General features: G+C 43.5%; 1 protein-coding gene across 2 annotated transcripts in view; it reads right to left on the bottom strand.

Moving 5' to 3' along the window:
- Positions 1-15,706, bottom strand: part of wdr44 (WD repeat domain 44) — a 95,059-nt gene that overhangs the window by 48,149 nt on the left and 31,204 nt on the right. The window contains exon 2 of one of the 2 annotated variants that reach the window (XM_048544667.2): positions 7,710-7,740. The exons of the other annotated variant lie outside the window; for it this stretch is intronic. Coding sequence (XP_048400624.1) covers positions 7,710-7,740 — 31 coding nt within the window. The remainder of the gene's footprint in view (positions 1-7,709; positions 7,741-15,706) is intronic. 2 annotated transcript variants of the gene reach the window in all.

Below are 15,706 nucleotides of genomic sequence, written 5' to 3'. Positions count from 1 at the left end.
CCTGCCTTTGCTTTTCTTAAACAATGGAACAACATTAGCCAGCCTCACCAATGGCTAAAGATGAAACAAAAGTCTCAAGGGCCTCTGTAATTTCTTCCTTCGTCTCCCACAACATCCAAAGATGGGCTTGATCAGGCTCAGGGGATTTATCCACCTGAATGTACTTGAAAGCTGCAAACACCTCTTCTTTGGTAATGTGTATGTGGTCCAAAACATCCCCACCTGTTTTCCTTATTTCCTTAGATTACATGATTTTCTCCTCTGTAAACACGGAGGAGAAATATTCATTAAAAAATCTCCCCATCTCCTGTTGCTCCACACAAATACAGCCATACTGATCTTTAAGGGGACTTTTTTTCTCTCCCTAGCCACCCTCTTATTCGTATATAGAAGAGCGATAGAACGTCTTGGGATTAATCTTTAGCCTTGTCTGATGCCCTCTTCTGATTTCCCTCTTTAGTGTGCTCCAACATTTTTTATAGGTGTCTAGGTATTCACTTGAGCCCAACAATTTAAACTTAATGTATGCCACTTTCTTTTTCCTGACCAGAGTCTCAATATCCCTCTTCAGCCAGGGATCCCTAAGCCTGCCAGCTATTCCCTTCACCCTAACAGAGACATACCATCCCTGGACTCTTGAAATCACAGTTTTAAAAGCCTCCCGTTTGCCAGTCGTTTCTTTCCATTCAAACAGTCCCAACCAAATACCTCTGCTAGATCCTGCCTAACGGACCCAAAATTCACCTTGGTCCAGTCTAGGCCCTCAGCCTGTGGACTTGTCCTATTTTGCGCCAGAGTTCCGTTAAAACTCAATTTATGGTCACCTGACCCAAAGTGGTCTCCAACTTACAGTTCAGTCACTTGCCTGACCTCGTTTCCTAAGAGAAGGTCCAGTGTTGGGCCCTCTACATGTTGATTTAGGAAACTTTCTTGGACACATCTAACAAATTCCATCCCTTCTGGGCAGCCCAGTCAATACAGGGGAAATTAAAATGCCCAACTAATACTACTCTTTTATTCCTACAGAAATCTGCGGTCTCTCTACATATCTGCTCCTCTTGTACCCGCTGGCTATTTGGTGGTCTGCAATAGAACCCCAAAAGAATGACAATACCCTCTTTTTTTCTAAGTTCTAACCAGATGGACTCATTTGATGACCCCTTATGAATGCCCTCTCTAAGCACTGTTGTCATATACTCCCTTATTAAAAGGGCAACTTCCCCTCCTTGCTTACTTATATTTCTGTAATGCCTGTAGCTTCTGTATCCCAGAATATTGCATTACCAGTCCTACCCCTCTCTCAGCCATGTTTCAGTTATGTCAATAATATTCCCAGTCCTCAGAGCCAATCCACGCTCCGAGCTCATCCACCTTACCAGGCAGGCCTCATGCACTGAAATGCATGCGCTTTAAACCGGAAGTCTTTTCCCTTCCCTTATTGTGGCCCTGGCTATCCTAAATGTTAAACTTGCTCTTGATGGCTTGTGTATTTTCCTTTGACTTCTTGATGGCTCCTCTTATTCTGAATTTCACCTTCCCCCACCAAACTAGTTTAAACCTTCCTAGTAACTGTAGCAAATCACCCCACGAGGATACTAGACCCGCTACAATTCAAGTGCAGCAAGATCCCAGTGGTCCAAGAACTGAAAGCCCAGCCCCCCTACACCAGCTCCTCAGCCACACACTCATCTGGCTTATTTTGCTATTTCTATCCTCACTGGCACATGGCACGGGAAGTAATTTGGAGATCACTACTCTTGAGGATCTGCTTTTTAACTTTTTACCTAACTCCCTATATTTATTTCACAAGATCCCATCCCTTTATCTACCTTGACACCAGGTTCTCTTTGATCTGCTTTATACAGTTGTGACGCCTGTGGCAATGACTTCCAGAGTTCAGCTGTGATGACTGTCAGCTGCCCTCTAATTCACTGCTCCTGCTCATCGTCTCAGAGGGTGCACTGCGCAGGTCTCTTGTCCAGTCGTAATGACTGTGGCGCTCTCCAAGAATGCCGCTGTGATGTCTCTCTGTTGCCCTCTGATTCGCTTCCTCGGTGGAAGGGGTCATGGATTTGGAATATGTTATTTAAAATCTTGGGCTAATTTCTGCAATGCAGCTTGGAAATTGCGCACACTGTTGCTATGTAGTGTCGGTGGTGGATGCTTGTGGATATGGTACCAATCATGCAGGCTGCTTTTTCCTGGATAGTGTAAAACCTCAAGTGTTATTGCAGCTGCACTCTTTCAGGCAAGTGGGGATTATTCCATCAAATTCCCGACTTGCACCTTGTAGATGGTGGACAGACTTTGGGGATTCAGGTAGTGAGTAACTCGCTGCTGTATCCCGAGCCTCTGACGTTCTCTTGTAGCCACAGTATTTATGTAGCAAGTCCAGTTCACTGGTTTCTGGCCAATAGTAATCCACAGAATATTGATAGTGGGGTTTCAGTAATGGTAACTCCATTAAATGCCAAGGATTGCTGGTCAAATTGTTTGTAACTGAAAATGGCTATTACCTGGTGCACATATTACTTGCCAGTTGTCAGCTCAAACCTGGATATTGTCCAGATTTTGTTGCATATAAACATGGACACTTCAACCTGAGAAATTGTGAACGGTGCTGAACATCGTGCGATCAGTGAACATCCCCACCTCTGACCTTATGATGGAGGGGAGCTCATTGATGAAACAGCTGTAGATGGTTAGGATTCGGACACTAACCTGACAAACACCCGCCAAGATGGAGCTGAAATGACTGACCTCCAACAATCAACCACCATGCTGTGTGCCTGATTTTTTAAAAAAACTTCATTCACAGGATAAGGACATCACCAGGTAGGCGAGCACTGATTGCACACCCATAATGGCCCAGATGGCAGTTAAGATACAGCACATTGCTATGGGTCTAGAGTCACAAGTTGGCCAGATCAGTTTCCTTCCCTCAACGATACTGGTGACATAGATGGGTTTTTCCTGACAATCGACAATGAATTCACAGTCATCATTAGACTCTCAATTCCAGATATTTATTGAATTCAATTTCCATCATCTGTAGTGGTGGGATTCAAACCCAGGTCTCCAGAACATTACCTGCTCTCTGGATTAACAGTCAAGTGATAATACCACTAGGCCACTGCCTCCCCTAAACTCCAAGGGTGCAGGGGTGTACTTTTTCAGATTCCCTTGGATTCCAGTTTTGCTGGGGCTCCTTGATGCCACACACAATCAAAGGCAGCCTTGATATCATGGGCTATCACTCTTACCTCATCCCTAGAATTCAGCTCTTTTAACCACACCTGAACCAAGGACATTGTAGGATCAACAGCTAATTGGTCCTTGCAGAAGCCAAACCGGATGTCAGCGAGCAGTTTGTTCCTAAGTAGGTGATAATGGGAACTGCAGATGCTGGAGAATCTAAGATAATAAAGTTTGAAGCTGGATGTACACAGCAGGCCAAGCAGCATCTCAGGAGCACAAAAGCTGACGTTTTGGGCCGAGACCCTTCATCTCTCTGATGAAGGGTCTAGGCCCGAAACGTCAGCTTTTGTGCTCCTGAGATGCTGCTCGGCCTGCTGTGTTCATCCAGCCTCACGTTTTATTATCTTGGATGTTCCTAAGTAGGTGCTGCTTTTTGCACTCAAGGATATCTTCCAACACTTTATTGATGCTTAATAGAAGACTAACACGGCTGTAAATGGCTGGGTGAGGTTTGTCCTGTTGTGTATATCGGACATATCTGGGCAATTTTCTGTACTGGCAGGGCATTTACGGACATTGAATAATAAATGATGGTGGGCAATGAAACCATTCACTGGAGGATCAATGTGGCAGGTCCACAGAGTCTAGATCTGATCCAATAATTGCGGCATTGCTTAGCCCTATCAGTTGGTGTTTATGCCATTTGGCATGCAAGTAGCCTGTTTAGTAGCTTCATCGAGGTGATGAAAGTGGATACGTAGGAATGCAGGGTATGCTTTGGTATGCTTCCCTTTAATGGTCAATGTGCTGAGTATCGGACTTGGAATATCTTGTTGTGGCTGTAGAGGACATTGGTTAGGCCACTTTTGGACTGCTGCTTTCAATTATGGTCTCACTGCTACAGGAAAAAATATTGTGGTACTCGAAAGGGCTCATGAAAAGATTTACAAAAGATGTTGCCAGCACTGGGGAGGGTTTGAGCTATTGGGAGAGGCTGAATAGGCTGGAGTTATTTTCCTGGTGCAGAGGCTGAGGGGTGATCTTACAGAAGTTTATGAAATCATGAGGAGCACGGACCATTAAAAATAGCCAAGGTCTATTCCTATGGTACATCAGTCCAAAACTAGAGGGCATAGGTTTCAGGTGAGAGGGGAAAGATTTAAAAAGGGACCCAAGAGGCAACTTAATTTTTTTTTGAAAACGCAGTGGGTAGTGCATGTATGGAATGAGCTGCCAGTGGAAGTGGAGGAGGCTGGTATGATTACAACAATTAAAAGACAGCTGGATGGGTACATAAATAGGAGGGGGTTAGAGGGATACGTGCCAAATGCTGGCAAACGGGACTAGATCAGATTACCATATCTGGTCAGCATGGGACGAGTTGGACCGAAGGGTCTGTTTCCATGCGATGCAACTCAAAGTCACCTCACATTTAGGTATGCCTGGTGCTGCTCCTGGCTGGCATTCTTTCACACTCCACTGAATCAGGATCGATCCCTGGCTTGACGTTCATGGTTGAGTGGGGGATATGCTAGGCCATGAAGTTAGTTTGTGGAGTATAAATCTACGGCTGTTGATGGCACACAGTGCCTCACAGATGCTCCGTCAAGTTGCTGGATCTGAGGTCTGTCCAACTTAGCATGGTGATAGTGCTACACACAAAAAAAAGGGAGGGTATTCTTAATATGAAGATGGGGTTTTATCTCCATTAGGACAGTGCAGTGGTCATGCTACCAATGCTGTCAAGGACAGATGAGTCTGCAGCAAGCACACTGGCAAGGATGAGGTTAGCTATATTTTTCCCCTCTTGCTGGTCCCTTGACCATCTGTTGCAGACCCAGTCTAGCAGCTTTGTCCTTTAGGACGTGATGAGCTCAATAAAATAGTGCTGCTGCTAAACCAATCTTGGTGGTGGCCATTAAAGTCCCTACCCAGAGTACATTGTGCCCTTGCGACTCAGTGCTTCCTCCAAGCATTGTCAACATGGATTAGTACTGATTGATCAGCTCAAGAATAATTTGTATTTTAGTTGTACTAACTTGCCTAAATATGCCCCATTGCATAGTATACCTTTATGTCACTTTTACAATTTTTAATTTCATTTTTTTTCATTTTTAGACTAGAATACCTTCCGTCTTCCCCCTAAAGCATGAATCCTATCTATTTCTTCTGTTTCCTTAGGGTTTTATATATGAAGGTCATAAGTAGTTTATGGTCAATAAATACATATCTAGCAAGATGTTTATTGCACCATGTACAAACTTGGCAATACATTAATTACATTTTTAAAGATATTTTCCAGTCATTAGGGGACTATTTCAAAAACATTTTGAAATCAGGTAAATGGTAATACTTATATCATCAGTTTAAATACAGATTCAAGCAAATCCCAGGTGCTCAGCAGTAATACATTTTGAAAGAAAAACAATTACTAGCTTCCTTTCTCGCGCCCCCCCCCCCACATAGTACCTAAAGTTTCTCTGCCTTAAACTGCGTGAAACTGAATGCATTACAGTGTAGTTAAACACAATATGGTGTGAAGCAAGGTAATAAAGTGTGAAGCTGGATGAACACAGCAGGCCAAGTAGCATCTCAGGAGCACAAAAGCTGACGTTTCGGGCCTAGACCCTTCAGAGAGGGGGATGGGGTGAGGGTTCTGGAATAAACAGGGAGGGGGGGGGGGGGAAGAGGCGGACCGAAGATGGAGAGAAAAGATAGGTGGAGAGGACAGTATAGGTGGGGAGGTAGGGAGGGGATAGGTCAGTCCAGGGAAGACGGACAGGTCAAGGAGGTGGGATGAGGCTAGTAGGTAGGAAATGGAGGTGCGGCTTGGGGTGGGAGGAAGGGATGGGTGAGAGGAAGAACAGGTTAGGGAGGCAGAGACAGGCTGGGCTGGTTGTGTGGTGCAGTGGGGGGAGGGAACGAACTGGGCTGGTTTTGGGATGCGGTGGGGGGGGAGGGGGAAGGGGAGATTTTAAAGCTGAAGTCCACATCAATACCATTGGGCTGCAGGGTTCCCAAGCGGAATGAGTTGCTGCTCCTGCAACCTTCGGGTGGCATCATTGTGGCATCGCACCGCATCCCAAAACCAGCCCAGTTCGTCCCCTCCCCCACTGCACCACACAACCAGCCCAGCTTTTCCCCTCTCCCCCACTGCATCCCAAAACCAGCCCAGCCTGTCTCTGCCTCCCTAACTTGTTCTTCCTCTCACCCATCCCTTCCTCTCACCCCAAGCCGCACCTCCATTTCCTACCTACTAACCTCATCCCACCTCCTTGACCTGTCCGCCTTCCCTGGACTGACCTATCCCCTCCCTACCTCCCCACCTATACTCTCCTCTCCACTTATCTTCTTTTCGCTCCATCTTCGGTCCGCCTCCCCCTCTCTCCCTATTTATTCCAGAACCCTCACCCCATCCCCCTCTCTGATGAAGGGTCTAGGCCCGAAACGTCAGCTTTTGTGCTCCTGAGATGCTGCTGGGCCTGTGTTCATCCAGCCTCACATTTTATTATCTTGGATTCTCCAGCATCTGCAGTTCCCATTATCACCATTAAGTTTGTGTTCCTTTTAAAATAGGCAGTGTTTTTTTTAAAAAAGGCAACTATTTAAAATAAGCATTTCCAGAAGTTTGTCAAAATTCCTTGAATAAAGCAATCAAGTAATTAATGTCACACTGATCTGTTATCTTGTAAATTGAAGGCCAGTTTAAATAATTAGGAGCCAGTCATCTATATAGATGACCCTTTTATTTTTATGTCAAGTGCACAATTTAAGTTCTCGACAGCTTCATGCACGCCAAGCACTGCAAGATTCAATCACCTCAAGGCAGCTCGCATGGTATATGTTTTATTAAAGCCTTCACACAGCACAAACAGTAATTTTGAAATTACTACAGGCAAAACTAAAGCAATCTTAAAGTGACTCAGAGAATGTAGGATTTATGCTGGCAGATGTGATAGTTAATTTGTGCACCAACATAAAGATCCAATAATGTTTCTGGTGGTGGTTGAAGTTGAAAGATGGTCAAGACACCTATTAAACTACCATTTACTTTAATAACAAAATTGGATCTTTAACATGAACAGGAAGGCAGAACAATCAAGCAGGCTACTGCAAGGGATGTACTAACTGCAATGCAACAGTCCATCAGTACTGACTGAACTGCTACCCACAACTACATGCGCAACAAGCTATAACTGACACTTCTTCAATCAAAGCACACTATTAATCCCAGGTCAGGTTTCCTGAGGATCGCCATCTACATTACCAAGTCGACATGCCTGAGTCATAACTATCATTGAAACACCACAAGTCTCCCCATAGTACAGTAACAGACAAAATAGAACACAGTCAATTAGACAGGAATGCAGAACCACCAAGTAACTCAATCATGAGTACAAATGTGCTCTTTTCTTCACTTCCAAACCCATTAATTCATTTAACAGAGGCAGGCACCCGATAGGTAACCCGTCCACCACAATCACCATATTTTGCAGATGTACCATACCTACCTTAGAGGTGATAACAAACTTTGTGGGTGACCTAGGATGGAGGAAAAAGAAGAGAGATGTTATTCTGTTAAGCTGTCAAGACATTTCGATACAAGCAACAGACTTAATGGTAGCAAGAGCTAGCACCATCACATTACTTTGAATCCACAACTCAAAGAATCCTTTTGGTACAAAAATATTTCTCTCTTTGTATGGCCAGGTGCATTCAAAGAGCTAGATAAGCTAGTTAAGTAGGAATCACATCAAATGAAACTGGAGCTGCCAGTGAAATTGCTGTGAATGGCTTGCAAATAGCACGTACTAATTTCAGAAATTACAAAGCAACTGAATTATTGAAAGCTTACCAATGAGAACTTACAAAAAGCTTTCAGGATTAGCTAAGCACAGATACACATGAATGCATGGATTCAAACTGTGTTCCAGTTTGGTATCAGAAGGTGTACAAATCACATTGTCAGTTGACAGGGTTTTCAGTGATTTCTTGCAATAGACCAACAAATACTTGGTCAACTGTCTTCACAAAGGAAATGATGTAATTCACAAAAAACTAACATTGAGAGAGAGAGCTCATGTTTTGATAAAGTCTATTGCTTCTCTCACCACAGCATTTAGCTCTGCCTTTAGTAAAATGATTTCAATTTTGCCACAATTGCCCTTCTGAGAAAGCCGGTGTTCACCAACCCAGACAGTCAGCTTGAACGTGTATTTTCCCACTTTGTACTAAGTCCATTTTCTTGCAATTATGGTTTATTTCAAAATGTTGTTGTTCCATGCAAATAAAGAAACTAAACGAACACCATTAGCTTAACAATATGGTTTTCAGCTACATACATTATACACAGCTCTGCTCCTCACTAGCCCCAAGAACTCCCTCATACTTTTGATATACTGCATATTGTTCACTTCTAAACAGCACTCAAAAGAATGCCATGATTCTCTGCTAACAATTTTAATTCTCCTTAATTTGAGTTGTTTTCAGGAGGTAACATTTAAATTTAATGCCCTATGACTGTGGACACACTGGTTATTTTCCAAATTCTTCTAAGTTAATCTGCTGAATGCTTTTGTTTTTCCACGACAAGATTCTGAGAGACAATAGACAATAGGTGCTGGAGTAGGCCATTCAGCCCTTCGAGCCAGCACCACCATTCATTATGATCATGGCTGATCATCCACAATCAGTATCCTGTTCCTGCCTTATCCCCATAACCCTTGATTCCTCTATCTTTAAAGAGCTCTGTCTCTTTCTTGAAAGTATCCAGAGAGTTGGCCTCCACTGTCTTCTGGGGCAGAACATTCCATACATCCACCACTCTCTGGATAAAGAAGTTTTTCCTCAACTCTGTTCTAAATGGCCTATCCCTTATTTTTAAACTGTGTCCTCTGGTTCTCGACTCACCCATCCGCGGAAACATGCTTCCTGCCTCCACAGTGTCCAATCCCTTAATAATCTTATATGCCTCAATCAGATCCCCTCTCATCCTTCTAAACTCAAGTGTATACAAGCCTAGTCGCTCCAATCTTTCAACATATGATAGTCCCGCCATTCCAGGAATTGACCTCGTGAACCTACGCTGCACTCCCTCAATAGCAAGAATGTCCTTCCTCAAATTTGGAGACCAAAACTGCACACAATACTCCAGATGCGGTCTCACCAGGGCCCTGCACAGCTGCAGAAGGACCTCTTTGCTCCTGTACTCAATTCCTCTTGTTATGAAGGCCAACATGCTATTAGCTTTCTTCACTGCCTGCTGTATCTGCATGCTTGCTTTCATTGACTGATGTACTAGAATACCTAGATCTCGTTGTGCTTCCCCTTTACCTAACTTGACTCCGTTGAGATAGCAATCTGGAGGACAACAGCAGTTTCTTCATTAGGCCATTTCAAAGTGATTCAGTTTTTTCTGAAAAGCAATCATTGCCATTCTCACAGCAGATGCAACAGCTAATTGGCGAAGTCCAAGATTGCACTCAGCTGCAGATAAATAAAGTACGTTTGTAAATATATAGCGACTATCAGTTCTCATGTTCCCTCACATGCCCTCAACCACAAGTATCCTCTAAAGCAGTGTTAGGAGTATTAAATATGCAATCAAAAATGCCACAGAAGTGACTGTAAATGAATTAAAATATGTTATCATCGCAAAACACTCAGATGTGTCTTCCAGCCTGAAAAGTACTCTGTTTAGACATGGACATCACATTGAAACTCATTTGTGCCAACTCAAGTTTTACTGGTCCCCGTTTAAGAACTATCCCCAACTCAAACAAATATGGTCTTTTGGAAAACGTAGGTGGTGATGGATTCAAAAATGTAGCACTGGCAGCCAGGCTTCGGGTACTAGGACTGGCTTTAATGTAACGAGGGATCCACCAGGTTCCATGGTGCCGATTGTGATAAAGGACTCTCTAGTCAGAGGCACAGACAAGATGATTCTGCAACCAACAGCAAGGCCTCAGACTGGTGTGTCACCTACCTGATGCCAGGATCAAGTACATCTCAGACAGGGTGCAAAATATTCTCAAAGGTGGGAGGAACCCACAGGAGGTTGTTGTACACATTGGAACTAACTTAGAACATTACAGCGCAGTACAGGGCCTTTGGCCCTCGATATCACGCCGATCTGTGAAACCAATCTGAAGCCTATCTAACCTACACTATTCCATTATCATCCATATGTTTATCCAATGACCATTTAAATGCCCTTAAAGCTGGTGAGTCAACTACTGTCGCAGACAGGGCATTCCATGTCCTTATTACTGAGTAAAGAACTTACTTCTGACATCTGTCCTATATCTATCACCCCTCAATTTAAAGCTATGTCCCTTCATGCTAGCCATCACCATGAGGAAAAAGGCTATCACTGTCCACCTTATCTAATCCTCTGGTCATCTTGTATGTCTCTATTAAGTCACCACTTAACCTTCTTCTAACGAAAACAGCCTCAAGTCCCTCAGCCTATCCTCAGAAGACCTTCCCTCTATACCAGGCAACATCCTGGTAAATCTCCTCTGCACCCTTTCCAATGCTTCCACATCCTTCCTATAATGCGGCAACCAGAACTGTCCGCAATGCTCCAAGTGCGGCCGTACCAGAGTTTTGTATAGCTGCAACATGACCTCATGGCTCCGAAACTCAATCCCTTTAACAATAAAACCAAACATACTGTACGCCTTCTGAACAACCCTATCAAACTGGTGGCAACTTTGAGGGATCTATGCACATGGACACAGATCTCTCTGCTCTTCCACACTACAAGAATCTTACCATTAGCCCAGTACTCTGTAATCCTGTTACTCCTTCCAAAGTGAATTATCTCACACTTTTCCGCATTAAACTCCATTTGCCACCTCTCAGCCCATCTCTGCAGCTTATCTATGTTTCTGTGACCTGCAACATCCTTCTGCACTATCCACAACTCCACCGGCTTTAGTGTCATCCACAAATTTACTAACCCACCCTTCTATGCCCTCATCCGGGTCATTTATAAAAATGACAAACAACAGTGGCCCCAAAACAGATCCTTGCAGTACACCACTGGTAAGTGAACTCCAGGATGGACACTTCCCATCAAACATCACCCGCTGTCTTCTTACAGCTAGCCAATTTCTGATCCAAACACCAAATCACCCTCAATCCCGTGCCTCCGTATTTTCTGCAATAGCCTCCCATGGGGAACCTTATCAAATGCTTTACTGAAATCCATGTATATTCACATCAACCAGTTTACCCTCATCCACCTGTTTGGTCACCTTCTCAAAGAATTCTAAGGTTTCTGAGGCACAAAACCGTGTTGACTATCCCAAATCAATTATACCTTTCTAGATGATGATAAATCCTAGCTCTTAAAATCCTCTCCAACACTTTACCCACAACCGTTAATGCTTTTATAATTGTTGGTGCAGAACCTAATCAAGTATTTCCTAGAAATCCATGTAAATAAAATCAACAGATTCCCTCACTTGTCACGTTAGTGACTTCCTCAAAGTTTAAATTAAATTAATCAAACATGGCCAAGTTTTCACAAATTCAGCCAATCACGTGGTTAAGAGTGAAACCAAGTAAGGAAATGGAAATGACAGCACAGACATGGGAGAATGCTGCTGTAATTTAATGCTGAATGCAACATGCAAGGAATGATTAGAGGGATCCTAACATGATAATTGATGGTTTGGATCTATTTTCAAGTGAGAAATAGACAAAAACCTTAACAGTTACAATGTCAAGTGAACAAAGAACAGAAGTCTGCACCAGAGGAAATATTTTTACTTCTAAAGCTCAATGCGTTAAGCTTCGGCTGTGAGAGCACAACTAAAACAAGTTAGGAAAGCTGTGGTTTCAAGTCCATGTTCTCTGTTGACACTTCAGTGTAGCACTGGGCAATGTGATACCATATACTGGAAGTGCAGGCTTTCAAATGAGATGTTCAACCCAACCTGCGTTGTCCAATTATCCAAACTAGAACAGGTGAGTTCTTCTAGTTTCTTAACTCCTGGGGTTTCTCCTCATTAATACAGAATCCCACAGCATGGAAACAAGCCAGCAAGTCCACAACAACCATCAGAAGCGCATCCCACCCAGACCCATCCTCCTACCCTATCCCTGTAACCGTACATTTGTCATGGTTAATGGACCTAATCTACACATGCCTGAAAACTATGGGCAATTTAGCCTCGTCAACCACCTAACCTGTATGTCTTTCTATTGTGGGAGGAAACCCACTTAGGCACTGGGAGAGCATGCAAACTCCACACAATCACCCGAGGTTGGAATTGAACCTGGGTCCCTGACGCTGTGAGACAACAGTGCTACCCCACTGAGCCACCATGCAGACCTAGAAATCAAACTCAAAAAACATTAACCGGTCATTTGTGTCTTCGCCATCTCTTCGATTGTGTTCTCCGTAAATTAAATGTCACATCTTCTGACAGTACATTTCAAACACAAAACTTAAAAGCTTTGCATGTGAAAGGGGCCACATGAACCCATCTTCCTTTCAATTGAAAAAAAACTTCCTCTTGCATTCGAGAAAAGAAAAAGATTGAGGATAGAATATAGGAAGTTAGACAGGAACCTAAAAAGGTCCTTGAGGGTAGTAATATCTGAAATACTGCCCGTGTCACAAGTTAGTGAGGATAGGAATAGGAGGATACAGCAGATGATTGTGTGTCTGAGGAGCTGTGCAGGGAAGAAGGATTCACATTTTGTGCATCATTGGAATCTCTTCCAGGTAGAAGTCGCTTGCTTAAGAAGGACTAATTGTGCCTGAATTGGAAGGGGGCGCATATACTGGTCGCTACATTTGCTCGAGGGCAGTTAAACTAGTTGGGGAGGGGGGTTGCTGGAGTGGGGGGCTCCTAAGGACACTGAGGAAAGACAGCAGTCTGAGACGGACAGTTGGGAAATGCACTATAAAGCAGTGAACAAGGTAGGACTGAAATTAAACCACATTTAGGCCTCCTACATTGAATTTAAAAGGTAAAGCAGACATACGTGGGACAGGGATATCACAGCAATTAGAGACGTGGCTCAGGGATGAACAGGACTGGCAGCTTTACGTTAGACGGTAAAAATATCACACAAACAATACAAAGGACAGCAGCATTTTTGATTAAGGATAACATTACTGCCGTACTTAAGGAGGATATTTCCGGGAATACATCCAGGCAAGTTATTTGAGTGGAACTGAGAAATAATAAAGGGATGATCACCTTAATGGAATTGTACCACCACCAGACACCCCCAATAGTTAGCGAGAAATGGAGAAACAAATTTGTAAAGAGGTCTCAGTTATCTGAGAGAATAATGGTGGCAGCTATGGTGGGGGATTTTAACTTTCCAAACATAGACTGGAACTGCCATAGTGTTAAGGTCTTGGATGGTGAGGAATTTGTGAATTGTGCACAAGAAAATTTTCTGATTCAAAATGTGAATGTACCTGCTACAGGAGTGCAAAACCTGACCGACTCTCAGGAAAAAAGGCAGGGCAGGTGACTTAAACGTCAGCCGAAAAGCACTTTGGGCCAGTGACCTCAATTCTAGTAGTTTTAAAATAGTGATGGAAAAGGGTACACCAGATCTACAAGTTTAATAACTTTCAAATGTTGATTGGGAGCAGATGGACAATGGGAAGCATTCAAAAATGAGACAATGAGAGATCAGAGACAGTATGTTCCTGTTAGGGTGATGGGTAAAACTGGTAGGTGCAGGAAATACTGGATGGCTTGAGAAATTAAGGTTTTGGTCAAGAAGAAGGAGGGAGCACGTGTCAGACATCGACAGCCGGAACTGAGCCAAGTATAAAAGCAGTAGTAGAATATTTATGCAGGAAATCAGGAGGGCAGAAAGGGGACATGCGTTAGCTTTGACAAATAGGGTTAAGGAGAATCCAAAGGGACTCCACAAATAAATACATTAAGGACAAAAGAGTACATAGGGTGAGAATAGGACCTCTTAATGATCAGCGAGGCCACCTGTGTGGAATCAAAGGAGATGGAGGAGATATTACACGAGTATTCTGCAGTGTTCACCATGGATAAGGATATGGAAGACAGAAAATATGGGAAAATAAATAGCGACAAAAATGTCCAAATTAGAGGATGAGGTGCTGAATGTTTTAAAATGCATGAATGTGACAAATCCCTGGGACTGGATCAAGCATACCCTACCTTAGAACAGCAGAAAAGAGTGGGAAGAGATTGCTGGGCCGCTTGTTGAGATATCTGATTTATCAATAGCCACCGCTTAGAGCCAGAAGACTGCAGGTTAACTAACATTGTACCACTATTTAAGAAAGGTGGGAAGGAAAAGCAAAGGAATTATTGACCACTGACCCTGACATCAGCAGTGGGTAACTTGTTTGAGTAAATCCTGTCCCTCAGGATTCCCATGTACTTGGAAAGCCATAGTCAACATGGCTTCGTGCATGGGAAATCATGTCTCACTAACTTGGAGATTTTTTGAAGAAGTAATAGAGGGTTGAACTGGGCAGAGCAGTGGATATGATCTAAATGGACTTCAGTAAAGCGCTCAACAAGATTCCTAAGACTGGTTAGCAAGGTTAAATGACACAGAATAGAGGGAGAACCAGTATTTGGATACAGAATTGGCTCAAAAACAGAAGACAGAGCATGGTGGTAGAGGGCTGCTTTTCAAACTGGTGACCTGTGATCGGCAATGTGCCACAAGGATGAGTGCTGGGTCCACTGCCCTTCCTCATTCACATACATGATTTGGATGTGAACAGAGGAGGTGTGGTTACTAAGTATGGAGGTGACACCAAAATTGGAAGTGCAGTGGACAGTGAAGGAGGTTACCTCAGAGGAAAAACAGGGACTTTATTAGATGGGCCAACAGGCCAAGGAGTGGCAGATGGAGTTTAATTTACAGAAACGTTAGGTGTTACATTTTTAAAAGGCAATTCAGGGCAGGACCAAAATACTTAATGGCAAGGTCCAGGGGAGTGTTGCTCAACAAAGAGACTTTGGGGTTGCTTGAAAGTGAAGTCACAGGTAGATAGGATAGTGAAGGTGTTTGGTAAGTTTGCCTTTATTGGTCAGTGCTCTGAGTATAGGAGTTGGGGTGTACGGGACATTGGTTTGGTCACATTTCGAGTAATGTGCAATTCTCATCTCCCTCCTATAGGAAGGATGTTGTGAAACTTCAAAGGGGTCAGAAAAGATTTACAAGAATATTGCCAGAGTTGGAGGATCTGAGCTATAGGGACAGGCTGAATAGGCTGGGCTAGTTTCCCCAGAGTGTTGAAGGCTGAGGGCCAACCTTGTTGAGGTTTGTAAAATTATGAGGTGCATGGATATGGCAAATAGGCAAGGTCTTTTCTTCAGGAGGGCATCCAGAACTAGAGGTTAAAAGCATAGTTTTCAGAGGGAAAGACATAAAAGGGGCAATGTTTTCTCACAGAAGGTGGTGCGAATATGGAATGCGCTACCAAAGAAAACGGTGGAGGCTGGTACAATTACAACATTTAAAAGTCATC

The sequence above is a fragment of the Stegostoma tigrinum genome, chromosome 15 (assembly GCF_030684315.1).
Source record: "Stegostoma tigrinum isolate sSteTig4 chromosome 15, sSteTig4.hap1, whole genome shotgun sequence".
NCBI classification, from domain to species: domain Eukaryota; kingdom Metazoa; phylum Chordata; class Chondrichthyes; order Orectolobiformes; family Stegostomatidae; genus Stegostoma; species Stegostoma tigrinum.
Note: the sequence above shows the minus strand (reverse complement) of the source record. Positions and strands in the feature narration are given on the sequence as shown.